Source organism: Manduca sexta, chromosome 18 (assembly GCF_014839805.1).
Source record: "Manduca sexta isolate Smith_Timp_Sample1 chromosome 18, JHU_Msex_v1.0, whole genome shotgun sequence".
NCBI lineage: Eukaryota > Metazoa > Arthropoda > Insecta > Lepidoptera > Sphingidae > Manduca > Manduca sexta.
The window spans coordinates 2,361,839-2,375,055 of NC_051132.1; the positions used below are offsets into that span (position 1 = coordinate 2,361,839).

Below are 13,217 nucleotides of genomic sequence, written 5' to 3' on the forward strand. Positions count from 1 at the left end.
ATAATTTTGAAGGAAATGCATACTCCGGAACAACGTGATGAACTCGGTGACGACTACAGTAATCGGAATGTGTCCCCGGGTCGGGCACTAGTAGCGCCGGGTCCATATAACTCGATCCTTACCGGCTTCCGTTTATGTAGAATCTTATTATCTTCAGAACGATTTGCAAACCGCAATCATGCATATTAGTATCAATATCGTTTGTAGCAGTCATGATTTGGGCACAAATTTTGGAGTACAATCTAGATTAAGTCAATAGCTACGGATGCACGTCATCAGCCTGAGCTGCGAAGTACTTCTTCTGCATCACAGTCGTCACCGTCACCGACTACGGAAAGTGTAACGTATTTTAGTGCGAGTGAACCCTAGCTATATTGATAATTATATGTTTTGATTATATTCTGTGTCTCAAAAAGAAAATGTTGTGTCGGGTTCCTTTTCGGAAAATTTCACCTTTGGCCACTGTCGGGTAATATTGGGGTTTTTCTAATTAGTTAGGTTTGGAGTCTGGACGATAGGCTTGCTCTCTATCAAACCACAGGACGGAACACACCTCTACTACTGAGAGGATTTAGACTTCCAAAATGAAAAAAGTTAAAGACGATAGATAATTCGATTCTCTTCCTATTCCATAACAATTATTTTGTATAAGCCCAAAGTTACCCATTAAATTGTTTATGTATCGCTTAGTATGTTAATGTATGCGCTAATTACATGTATATCTGTCCGTCCGCGCGTCCACATTATGCTAATGTATACAAACGAGCGGCAAACATCCCCCAAATATATTACTTGTCATACAAGATTTAAGATATGGTGGATTTCATAACAGTAGCTTGTAGGAATGTTTTAACTATTGAAATTAAAAATAAATCGGATTATATCGCGGTTTTTTATATTTTAGTTTTCCCCGACGTTTCGAAAACTTTGCAGCCTTCATGGTCACGGGGGGGACGTTTTAACTAGGTTTCACTCGCGGCTGTACGTGTTACAGCTTTCTTACCTTAGTCTGGTAGTTAGTTATGCCTTAGTTTAATTTTGCTTAGTCCAAAATTGGTAGCCAGTATATAGGTAATGTTAAATTATTTTTTGCTTTTTTGTGTTAGTAAATATTAGTATACGTTGAGGACATCTTAGTTCACGACATCATTTTGAAAGACTTCTGATGTATCTCTGAAATTAATGGTCCAACAACAATAAAATTTATATCGGACTAAATGGGAACCATCAGAACCACATCTCTAGGATAACTATTATATTATTTTTATAAACAGTTTTAAACCCTTTTGTTTATACCAAAAATCGTTGTTTCTTCCCTAAAACAAATTTCATAGGTTTAGCTTTTTTTCGGTTGAATATAACATGCAGCAATATTTTGAACTTTTTAATTTATTCAGCTACTTTTGTAGACTGTACATACGACCTTAAAAGTATTGCGAATAATAGAAGTTGCGTTTATTAACAATTAAAATGCATTATTATATTTGTTATTGACCATACATTTTTTATTTTTACCACGTCACAACTGACAGTTTTGGTACCAAAATATCTTGATAAACCCGCGTGGGTTCGTGTTATGCAAATGTCCTGTGTTGATCCACTCAGATCCAATTACCGGAATCAGCCACGCTGTATGATAACATCTCGTTCATTTATTTGGTTAAAATTTTACACGTGTATCGCGGGACATTTTTTGCTAAAGACTATTGTTATTTTAATTGCATTAAATTCTTCTTGTTATATTTCTTAAAGCTTTTTGTTTAGAATTATCATTGACCTTTATAGGTGACGGATAGAATTTTAAAAAAATAACTTAGTACTTATAATTGCAAGGAATGAGTGAAAATATCCTAGTTTTAGGTTAATCATTCAAGTTGATTTGTCAATCTGTATCAAATATATTTCACGAGGAAAATGACAATTACATCAGTACCATACAATTTATTTGTTCCTTTTGAAAAAAAATATTTTTCTATCATATTGGCGGTTAAAAGGCTAATTGACTTAAGCGAATATTTTTTCGGTACCAAGTTTCATACATATTTAAAATCAGCACTTTTTTTTAAACTAGTTAAATTTCCAAAAATAATGTCGTTCAAGTCAATTCGTCTTTTGACCATTGATATGCTTTCTGACTTCTAAACACTTACTGCACTTAAAAACAACCTAACCTAACCTAACCAGGTGCTAATCATCAAGCCAATTTATCTGCCAAGTCGCGTGCATCATCCATAAATAACATATAAATTATGTTTTTAATTCTCGTGTTGTTTTATCGGCGCATTAATTAAAATGGCCCGGCACCCCCGAAATTTCACTATCCGCCATCGACTCACCGATCTAACCGCGAGATACGGTATAATAACGGCTTTTTTGTCCGTCTGTTTGCGTTGTGAATGTATTTAATTAGACACGAGCCAACGTAAGAGGTACGGGAAGTCATTTTTAGTGAAGTGCATTGTTTGAAGCATGTTTTAAATATATTCTGTGATAAGTCTTCAGCGAATTGTTTGAATGGTTTAAATATTGAGCATAATTTATATTCTATGATATCCTCTGATATAAGGCATGCCATTGTTAGTAATGGACGATGAATGAACATGAGTGCTGAAACGATTGATGGTGAAGTTCCGAGATAAATTAAATGAACATTTTATTAGTAACTAGCCTTTGCTCCCCGGTTTCACCCGTGTGAAGGATTTTACCGGGACAAAAGTTCCGCTATATATTTTCCCGGGATAGAAGGTAGCCTATAACATTTCTAGAGTCTTATACTATCTCCATGACAAATGGCAACAAAATTCGTTCAGTAGATTTTGAAAAAATCGGTAACATACGGAAAGACAGAAAAGGGCACTTTATTTTATAATATGTATAGATTTTATTCTATTGCACTTACCTCTATGGTTAATTTACGGTTTACCATAAAATCTTTGGTACAGTTCATGTCTGGATTCTAGACTAGGCCAGTTCGATTACCAGATCGGGAATTAGTTTATGTTGGTTTTGCTATCTTTAGAATATATCCTTTCAGAGTTGTTACACTCTTTCCTAACTGAATTTACTAAGATATTTCATCTGTGTGCAAATGGAAAGTAAACAATATTCGCCATAAACAATTATAGAGCGTAGTGTTTGAGCATCGGGGCCGGCTTAACGGCCGATGGCCACTCACCGATATTAGGCACGGGCGAAAATTACAAGCCAATATTTAAGGCAATGCTCTCTAATAAAATACGACATGAGTAACCTCCTTTGTTTGATGTCGTTTTTAAATAAATATTTAAGGACTTTTTCGAAAATGGAATATTCTTTTTATTTTTTTTTACCTTTTTGTTTCGACTATGAGACTAAGAAACATAACAATTAATAGTTAACTAGTAAAAAATATTCCCAAATGGTTTGATTTCACAACCGTAGCATTAACCAAAAATATTAACAGAAAACACTTGGACGGCCTTTCGCATCGAAGCTTAAACAAATCAAAAATTCTTACATATCGTTTTATTAGGTGCAGTTTTATCATACATAGTTGATATTTTATACAGACCAAAACAATAGAAAGATCTAAAATTAAAACGAGTTAATAACATAGTGGCAGTGGGCAGGGAACATAGCTCGCAGAACTGATGGCCGATGGGGCACGACGGTTCTGGAGTGGAGGCCACAAACTGGTAAGCGCAGCATTGGACGTCCACCCACGAGGTGGACAGATGACCTAATGAAATTCTGGCTTCGTGGCTGGATGCGGGCTGCTTCTAATAGAAGTCGATCTGGAAATCTTTAGAGGAGGCCCGTGTTCACCAGTGGACATCCTACGGTTGATGATGATGATAAATAACAAATTTCCAAATAAAAAAGGAAAAAACTATTTATTCTTGCGATGTACAGCGATACTACTTAGATAATTTATTGTTATAAACCAATAGATATGAAATATCTATGCTCAGTCTGCGCCTTAAGGACGCCACAAAACTAGCGGGCGGCTAACACAATGCCCGCACGACATCCGCTCGTTAAACACCGCTAATATTGTATAAATTATCTACGTAATAGAACGATCGCACCTTTAACCGCCCGCGCCGCTGAATGAATTAAGCCATTACAATACTAATCCTTTAAAGGTTAGGTTAGGATGGGTTGGAATTGGCAGGAATTTTATTTAGTACAGCTGTGTGATTTTTGTTTTATGTAAATTTATATTTATTCTAGTTAAGTAGTCGTGTAATGTTAAAGACTTTATCTTAAAGTTTAGTCAGTTTTACGCCTCAGTTTAGGGTAAAAATTTGTTAACAAAATTAAGTTATTGCGAAAGAAGGGACTATAATTCTACCACCCTAGTCCAATACTAATCAATGGGCCGTTGTTGTCAAAATTGTCTCGTTCGGTCAGGAGAATGAGCTATGAGCTACCTGGCTCGTAGTAAGTTTGGCTTTAGATTTAAAATACAAACCTCCTTTCTTGCATAAAACTCAAAATTTTAAATAGTCACTTCATTTTCTAATATAAATACTTAATTAATATAAAATCACTAAGCTGCACGTTTTTGATTCCTATGTCCGTTACAAATTGATTAACTTATACCAAATTTAATTTATAGTATTATTGTTCACGAATCATTAGTCGACGTTAATTGTTGCCGACCGGCATTATACGCATCATTAGAGGTTTTATTGAATGAACACTGTTTAAAAATATATTCATGTTCATTTACGTTATTGTTTTGTTTATTCTACATTTAAAATTTGACAGAATTCAATTTTAAAAGAAGAATATAAAGACACTCCTAACTTTATAATGTAATGACATAATTACTCATGACTTGGCAGTATAGTCTTTGATCTTAGTCGATTCCTTTAGGAATTAATAAAAAAGGCATTTTTTATACGGACAAGGCAAATCGACCCCATTGCATCTGATGGTAAGTGCAGTGGGGTCCAATAGAACGTCGACTGGCGAGAGATGATTACTCCTCCACAGTTGATACATTTATGCCGGCCTGTTTGGACAGGATATACACAAGCTGATTGTTGGAGATTGTAACCTTCGTCGTGACTTATTATCTTTTATATGTTCTATTTTAAGAACTATTTGTGTTCTGTTTGCCATAGTTACTTCTCTTTAGTCCGAAATAAACACTCGTGTCAATAACATCTTTTTACTAACTTTATTTAATTACTAAGAACATATACCATATTTACAACACTGATCCCGGAAAGCGACACAGTTAGTGGGCCATTCTGACGAGTTTAAACACCTTGTGCACGGTATTCGGTATCCGAGCGTATTTAAAATATATTCTTCCACCAGCAGCACCGGTTTAATTTACTTAGATGGCGGGAAAAGGCCAATTATACTAAAAAAATTGAGGCAAATGTAATTAGTGATCTACTGCTTGTTAACACTAAACACTTTGATAGAAAAAACAGTAATCGATCTATACTTATGAGACCAACACGTTATACACTAATACGATGTTTGCAACAGTGACCTTTTAATAAAACGTTTTACACTGACGTGCTTGGAGCTAAAAGTTAGCGTTGTAAGTTCGGCCAGCAATCGTGAAATGAACGAAAATCTAGACTTCATACAGGTATTATAAGTAAACCCTTTCTCAGCCCAAAGGTCGACATATGACACTCAACAAAATTAATGTTTAATAATTACCATATATTACGTATGCGCGTACAAATCGATTATGGCATCTGTTGGCGTTAATGATATGTTTTTAAACTAACAGACACGAGTCCACCATTATCACCAGACAACAATGTAATGGTCATTTGGGTCATATTACGTACGCTTTTTGGCTTGCAAATGGTATTACGTATAATTTTTGTAAACAATAATTATTACGTAGAAACGTTTCATAATTTTATACATTTTTACATTGTTGATGCAAATTAAATTTGGAACGCAATCAACGAACGAACATTCACAAAATTCCCGCCAAATTCGAAATCTTGCAATCAGAATGCGTTCATTAATTTACAACATATAAAAACGGGCAAATATTCCTGCCGCAAATAAAAACCAAATAAAGAGTCATCTGCACGCAATGATAGCCAGAAACGTGGCCGACACGCGTCGCCGATTCAATTTGGATAATTAAGTGACAGCGCGATAACGTGGATCGTGCAGAGCTCGCACTTTTTGTCGCGACAAGTGTAGTATTTTAATGAAAACACTATGAATCTGATAGTTAACAAGTCCTACTTTCTACGTAGATTGCAGACAAGTTTTTAAGTTATTTTTTTTTTATATTTTCATATACAACGTTACTAAATGAAACCACATACTTATCTAGTTGGAAATAGCACTTTACAATAAGTTACTTGAGCCGTAGATGTAAAATAAAAAAAGTGTAAGTTTCGAACAAAATAAATATTAATAAAAGTAATTCTAATTTTACGCGCCCTAGAGCCATTACTACTATTCTAAGAGAATTCGTTGCAGTGCCCACATCATACTTTCAGTCAGAAATACATCCACCCAAACGCCTTATTCGCATTAAACTACGAAATGATCAAAAAATCATGATTTTTGGTGCAAATATTAGTTATTAATGGATGATTTTTGGCACAATGTCAGCAAAAGTGAAGACGAGTATATAGTTTCATCTAGTAACGCAATACCAAAATGACCCCGTACATGTTTTATTAATGATTATACAAAAAATGTATATTTTAGTACACGTTTATGCTGTGGTTTCGACTAGAGGTGGTGGAGGGGGCACGAATTCCCGCTATTTGATACCTAACCCCCTCTAGGCTTTGTATTTGTGGGCCCGTTAGTAGGTAGGTACCGTCGTAATGTCTATTTCAAAGCAGCAGTACTAGCATTGTGTGCCCGTTTGAAGGACATCGACAGTGTTGAGGAGTCGACTTAACATTTTATGTCTTAATGTGAAGATTGCAATACGCCTTTATTTTTAGTAATTTTAAGTTTTTGTTTCATTAATTACAATAACCGCCATTTGCAATACGCCACCATTAATAGCGTTGTATTATAAGTTTTTGTTGTATTAATTACAATAACTGCCATGTCTACATCTACGTCATTGCCGTGCTATTTCGTTGTAAAAGATCTGTGAATTTAGAGTAAATTAAACTAGTAACGAATTTAGATAATTTGACCCTATAGTAGCGGTAAAGGTTCCATATAACACGATTCTTGCCGACTTCTCTTTATGTAGAATTTTTGTAGAATTTAAGTATCATTAGAACGATTTATAGACCGAATTTATGTATATTAGTACCGATATATTGTGTCATGTTCCCTTTTGGAAAATGTCATCTTTTATAGTACCTTTATGTTGTGTCGAGTTCCCTTAGAGAAAATGTCACCTTTCACCATTACTCTATAGTGCTTTGTATGTATTAATAGTTAACTCTCCATCTCAATAACGACATATTTTAGTATAAAAAAAGCTGCCCCACCTCGTGACTATATTAAAGTATATAAAAGAAAAAAAACCATCAAGCTATCAACGAAACATCCTAATATATTGTCGATGCATCCAGAACTATAGTAACTAATCATTTATTTTTATATTTTTTCTACAAAATTGATACATTTTAAGTGGGAGTTTGACCCCCCAAATCCCTAACTCCGCGTCTGTACACATAATTAGCAAACAGGGTATAAAGCAAGGTAATCTCTATCACGACCCGATAAAAGCTAAATTGCTTTATAGTAGACATTTCGTTTAGGCGTTCGTGTTTAGCGGCTATCGCGTCGCTTAATTAAATTGATACCACAGACTTGTGCGTTTGAGGTTTTCTTCGGTGGGAAGGGGAACAGGGGAGTGGGGATGGGGTGTTTGTGGACTTGTTGCCTCATATATTTGATTTATAATTTTCTATTGATTCTAATAGTCTGTTTAGGCTCAATTTACACTATCGTAGGAACGGAGCCGTGCATTGCGGTACGTATGTAATTATTTATAGCTAGCTTGTAGAAAATTGAACTCTATGCCCATGAAAGTGGCGTTCAGTGTGACGCGCGAAGTGACTCGAGTATTGCTGCTTGTGAACGCGCGAGAACGCGCGTTGATGAGAGCGGCTACAGGCTAAGCGTTCTTATATTATATTTAATGCACATAGTTTAAATTATTTGTAACTCAATGATACCCATTTAATAAACAAATAATTGAAAAAAAATACTAAATCCGATCCTGATTTTCGCTTGTTTTCCGAAACCTTATAATTGACCATTTTTCATTTCCATCACACCCCCTCTATTTTCCGCGCCGGAAGCGTGCGGTTAGTCCACCGGAACCGGATGTTGTCGGTTAGTGTCGGCGCCGCGTGCCCACGTTTAACCACTGGCTTGATAGTCATCTTGTTTTACACGCAATTTTATTTATAGCCCTCAAATCTTTGTTATAATGGAAATTGGTTACGGTCTAAATACGTATGGTAGGGACGTGATGTTAATAACTTGTGAAGTATCAAGTTTGTGAAGATATGTATAACTATGGATTTGTCTTATGGAACATTTATTATTAAAAAAATATTCTTGGTCATTGATTAAGGTACATTGTAATACTTATTGCCTGTTTTAGCGGGGAAAATAAATAAATCTAATAGTTGACTCTCTCTCGTAATTTTTTTTGTACTGACGTGCAATGTTATTTAATCAATAAAATTAAAGTTTTATTCAAGTTTCACAAATAAGGATCTAAATACTTGGAGAACTTATAGGGGAAATCCATAATTTTCTATCATTTGGAGAAATAGGTCTTCTTGACTTAAAGTTTAGAGAAGCTCCTTATAAGTGCTTAGCTCGCACCCTCATAATACTACGCAGGAACAATGATAATAATTAGATCTCTTTTGTCTCATCGGGGTAGCGACTTTTTCAAACTATTTCTAAAGATTTCTGAACTTTATCTTGGAGGCCGTTCAAGTATTACGTAACACAAGTTGGAAGGTAGGGGGGATCTTGTAAAATCATACGATACGTAACAGGCGCGTTACGTAACATTAGATTATTTATTTTAAAATAACAAAGGTATTTTAGCGATTTTCCGGTACTTTGTGAATAAATTGTAATTTTAGAGTTACATAACTTTTTGAGGGGGGGGCGTAAAGGGATAACGTTACGGCGTGTTACAGGGGAGGGGGTGTCAGAAATCTTCGAAAATTGCGTTACGTAATACTTGAACGGCCCCTTGGCATACGCCCTGCTGCACGATGGACCGACTTGAAAATGGCAACGGGTAGCTGATGGATGCGGCTGCTCAAGACAGGGATGGTTGGGGCTCACTTGGAAAGGCCTACGTTCAGCAGTGGATGGCAACAGGCTGATTGATGCTCGCACCCAAGACATCACGATGAAAGAACTATGAATGTATGAATTACAACTTTGTCTATCTGATCAAGCCATGAGGTCATCTTATATTTGTATTCAGTCCTGGATTTGTAAACAGGCCGAATAGGTTGCGGCCTATGGGCGGCAGCCTCTTAGTGGCGGCAGATTTCAGAGGACGCTCACTCGATTAATTTAATCATTCGCTTATTTAACTTGAGTGCCTTCCATAATACAATCAAATGGAAAATTATTAAATATTTTAGAAACCTTCATACATACATACATACATACATACATACATAAACGTACCTACATGGGGCGGCGGAAATAAAGTGGCCTACACTTTGAAACAATATAAATCCGGTACATTTGTATTGTTTTTTTATGAATTTTATATACCACGGGAAAGGTTATCTTCAGAATTTGTATTAAGGGATGTAAATAAGTCAGACATTTTAATGCGTATTCATTTTATTCTCCGTCATATTGCCAGCTTTATAACATTGCTTTCGCGAAGACGAAGTCCATTCAACTACTATCAATAAATAACATTAATATTTTTAGAATTAAGCATTGTTTTAGGTATTTATTTACGCTAGCAACATTACAGAATTACATCGAAGCGTGGCAACACATTTTAGTAATAACATAATTTATTTTTATCGTTTAAAACATGGCTGATTTATTTACATACAAAATATTTAAATAATTCATCTAAAAAGGATAAATTAATGAGGACTTTCGTTGTCATTAGTCGTAATGTAGTTAGTAATAGAGCTGGCTGTAAAAATATAAAAAAAACATTAATCTTTGATTTAATTCCCTTTTTGAATTTTGGAACACTTTTCCCCTTACCATTGAATTTTATTTACTTCGCCCAAATTCTGACTGCCCCTCTATATGAAATAATTTTGCGGATATTATAGCTATGTACTGTTTTAAAGTCTTTTAAAAGATTTAAAAATCATGAAATTGACGAAATAATAATAAAATACCTACACTACTTACATGAGCATTATAAAAAGCATACTCTGTACTTTGAATGAATCTATTATTTACAATATTAACTAACCAGCGTAATAAATAAATACAAGAGGATTTAAACACGTTCTTATTTACAACAATATACAATTATGGGATGACAGTGATTTTTGTACGTTACATTCTTAATCGAATTCATTTTATACTAACGAGAATCTTTACGTCGTAGAGTTTTGACCTTTTGGTGAATAAATTGTTTAATTTTAAAAAGATACTTATTCTAACTTGTTGATGTAGCAAGTCCTTGATGTAGAGTTACTTGATAACTGTTATGTTTTTGATCAAACGTTACGGTGTAATCTCTTACATTTGAATGCCGCTACCAAAATGTCAAAACTCACAGCACCTTATACAATAAAATATGTTTAAAAATCCTAATACTTAAACTGACTACCTATACATTAATGTTTACAATAAACGATTTGGCATTTAACACTGACGTGACTAGTCCGTGGCACGTTCAATACTGTCCGTCCGCTCCGCCGTCAGTCCTGCGGGCGGGCTCCAGCGAACACTACACTAGGCTCGAGCGGCGCGCGCGACGTCACCAACGACGCGGGCAGCGGCTGTAGCTGCTACGGCGCCTGCGCACCGAAGTATACGCCCGGCTCGTTCGAGAACTGGGGTGGATCGGCAGCGGCGTGTGCGGCATCGACGTCGGCCGCGACTCGTGGTACAGGATCGGCACGCGCACCAGTCGCTGCGCCGCGTGCGCATATTGGCCGCCTCAGCTCCGCCGCCAGCTGCCGCTTCCACTTGTTACGTCTGTTCTGGAACCAGATCTTCACTTGCGTTTCCGTGAGGTGCAGGCTTGCGGCCAGCCCAGCGCGGGAGCGCGACGGCGATGGGGGCGTGGGTGCGCGCGGCGGGCTGCGGGGCCGGGGGGAGCCGCCCGCTGAGCCCTCCTCGTTGGTCGTCGAGTCCTCTGTAACAATATTTCCTGTATTCGCAAACGAAATGCAATAATGTTATGTGTTGGAATCACGCCCTACGAGGCAGCACCCCTGCGAGGCGTGAATAATATGTTTTCATTGTTATTTCCAAACAAAATGTGTGCAATCATAACAGTCGGGCTGAACAGAAATTGTTCGACAAAATAATGTGACCTACAAAACTACATTGGGTGTTGATTATAGAGTGAGTATAACGACTTTCTCACTGAACAGAAATCCGTCAAATTGCCCAATGGCAAGCGTCGCCGTTCAATTGAAATCAGATTAGTGAGGTTGTAATTGGATACAACGATAGGTACGCGATATGTGTCGATTTGGTCCGGCGTGAAGCCGTAGAAAACACAATCCCGCTCTGATTTGTTGTGCTCTATTGACTTTACACGAAACATCCATAATAGCGACTGTACATATTGTTTTTAAAAAGTGTCTTGGTTTAAATTATTATTGTTCTGATACCTTATTCCCAAATTTGATCATATTACTGTACATAGTGGAACGTTTGATTGACTTCGTTGTCGTAATGACGTAATTAAAAAACATTCCTCGTCTTTTTATTTTCATCATGTTAGACTTATTATTTGAATAATTAATAACTTGTAAAAACTTAATATATTGTATGTCATATTCATGGAAATCCAGAGAAAAAGGTTTTTATTGTCATGCAATAATCCATACAAAAGTAAATCTTATTATTTATTTCACTGAACACATTTTGCTTACGAAGCAATGTGGCATTGAGAGGATTAATACTTGTAAATACAATAAGTACAAGGGACTAATTACTTGTACGCGGCTTATTCGATATTTGCTTTCGCAAATATTAAGACGACATATTGTTGAATATGTATATTTTGCTGAGAGATATTTATAATCTTTATTTCTAATGCCTTTGATGAAGGGTAACGTAAAATAAATTACTGAGTTGTATTATATTGTATTGGGTTGTGATTTTATAATAAAAATGTTTTCGGGAACACATAGTAGAGGCCTTTCAGTTGACGCAACAAACCATCTTCAAATTTAAATTTCGAATGCGTTCGAAATTCAATAAAGTGGAATATGGAAGTTGGCGCGAAGTCGGATGTCATCAACGATGTCATACGGATGGGTACGTTTGAATATTCAATATTCACGTTCGTACCATATTCTGCTCTCAAAGCTGTATATCAAAGTTCATATTTCATTGCAGTGGTGTTCTAACAATTAACCAGCGTTAGGAAATCTCTGTGTTGATTTAATGTGTGTGAAGCTGACGGGTCAGCGTATGTTGGTGTTTTGTTGGAATTGATTTTCGAAGCCGCGCACTCATAATCCTTTGTTACCGGTGGCTCGGTGTTTACACAAACGCTTAGCACTATAAGCAGTTTATGAGTTAGAACAACGACGGTTGGATGTTTGATTTGTTTATTGTTTGTGACGTCATATTACAATTATTTCTTTTTATTTTTAAACTAGTTATGATATACTTGACAGCTAATTGCGGATATTGCCATACTCTACGGTAGAATTCGAAAGTAAAAGTTGCTACAGATTAAACTAAGTTTGGAAAAAGGTTGACTTTTGGATAGTTAAAGACTTATTACTTATTGGAAGTAATTAACTCTAAAAGCCTTTCTTTGAGCACTGATGACGGCACAAGAGCTTTGCAACGACTATAATATGAAAAAAGTATTTATACTTCAGTCTTGTAAGTAGTTTTTATTATAATTTAATAAAACACAATCGATTCTTGCTTGGGTTCACATGTATATTAATTACTACTTTTAAAAATCTATGGAGCGTTTAGATTAAGGAAACTGTCTAGCGATTTTTAATTTCTTAAACATGGCGATATTCTGTTTTAACAATGTTCGCTTGTTTTTAATTTACGATAGAGGTACTCCTTTAGAAAATATGAAAAATATCCAC

General features: G+C 35.8%; 1 protein-coding gene across 1 annotated transcript; it reads right to left on the bottom strand.

Moving 5' to 3' along the window:
* Nucleotides 1–10,841: 10,841 nt before the first annotated feature.
* On the bottom strand, nt 10,842–11,798 carry LOC119189635 (homeobox protein HMX3-like). The gene is given in 4 exon segments (XM_037439901.1): nt 10,842–10,978; nt 10,981–11,084; nt 11,086–11,296; nt 11,792–11,798. Coding segments are annotated over 4 exon segments (459 nt in total).
* Nucleotides 11,799–13,217: the final 1,419 nt, after the last annotated feature.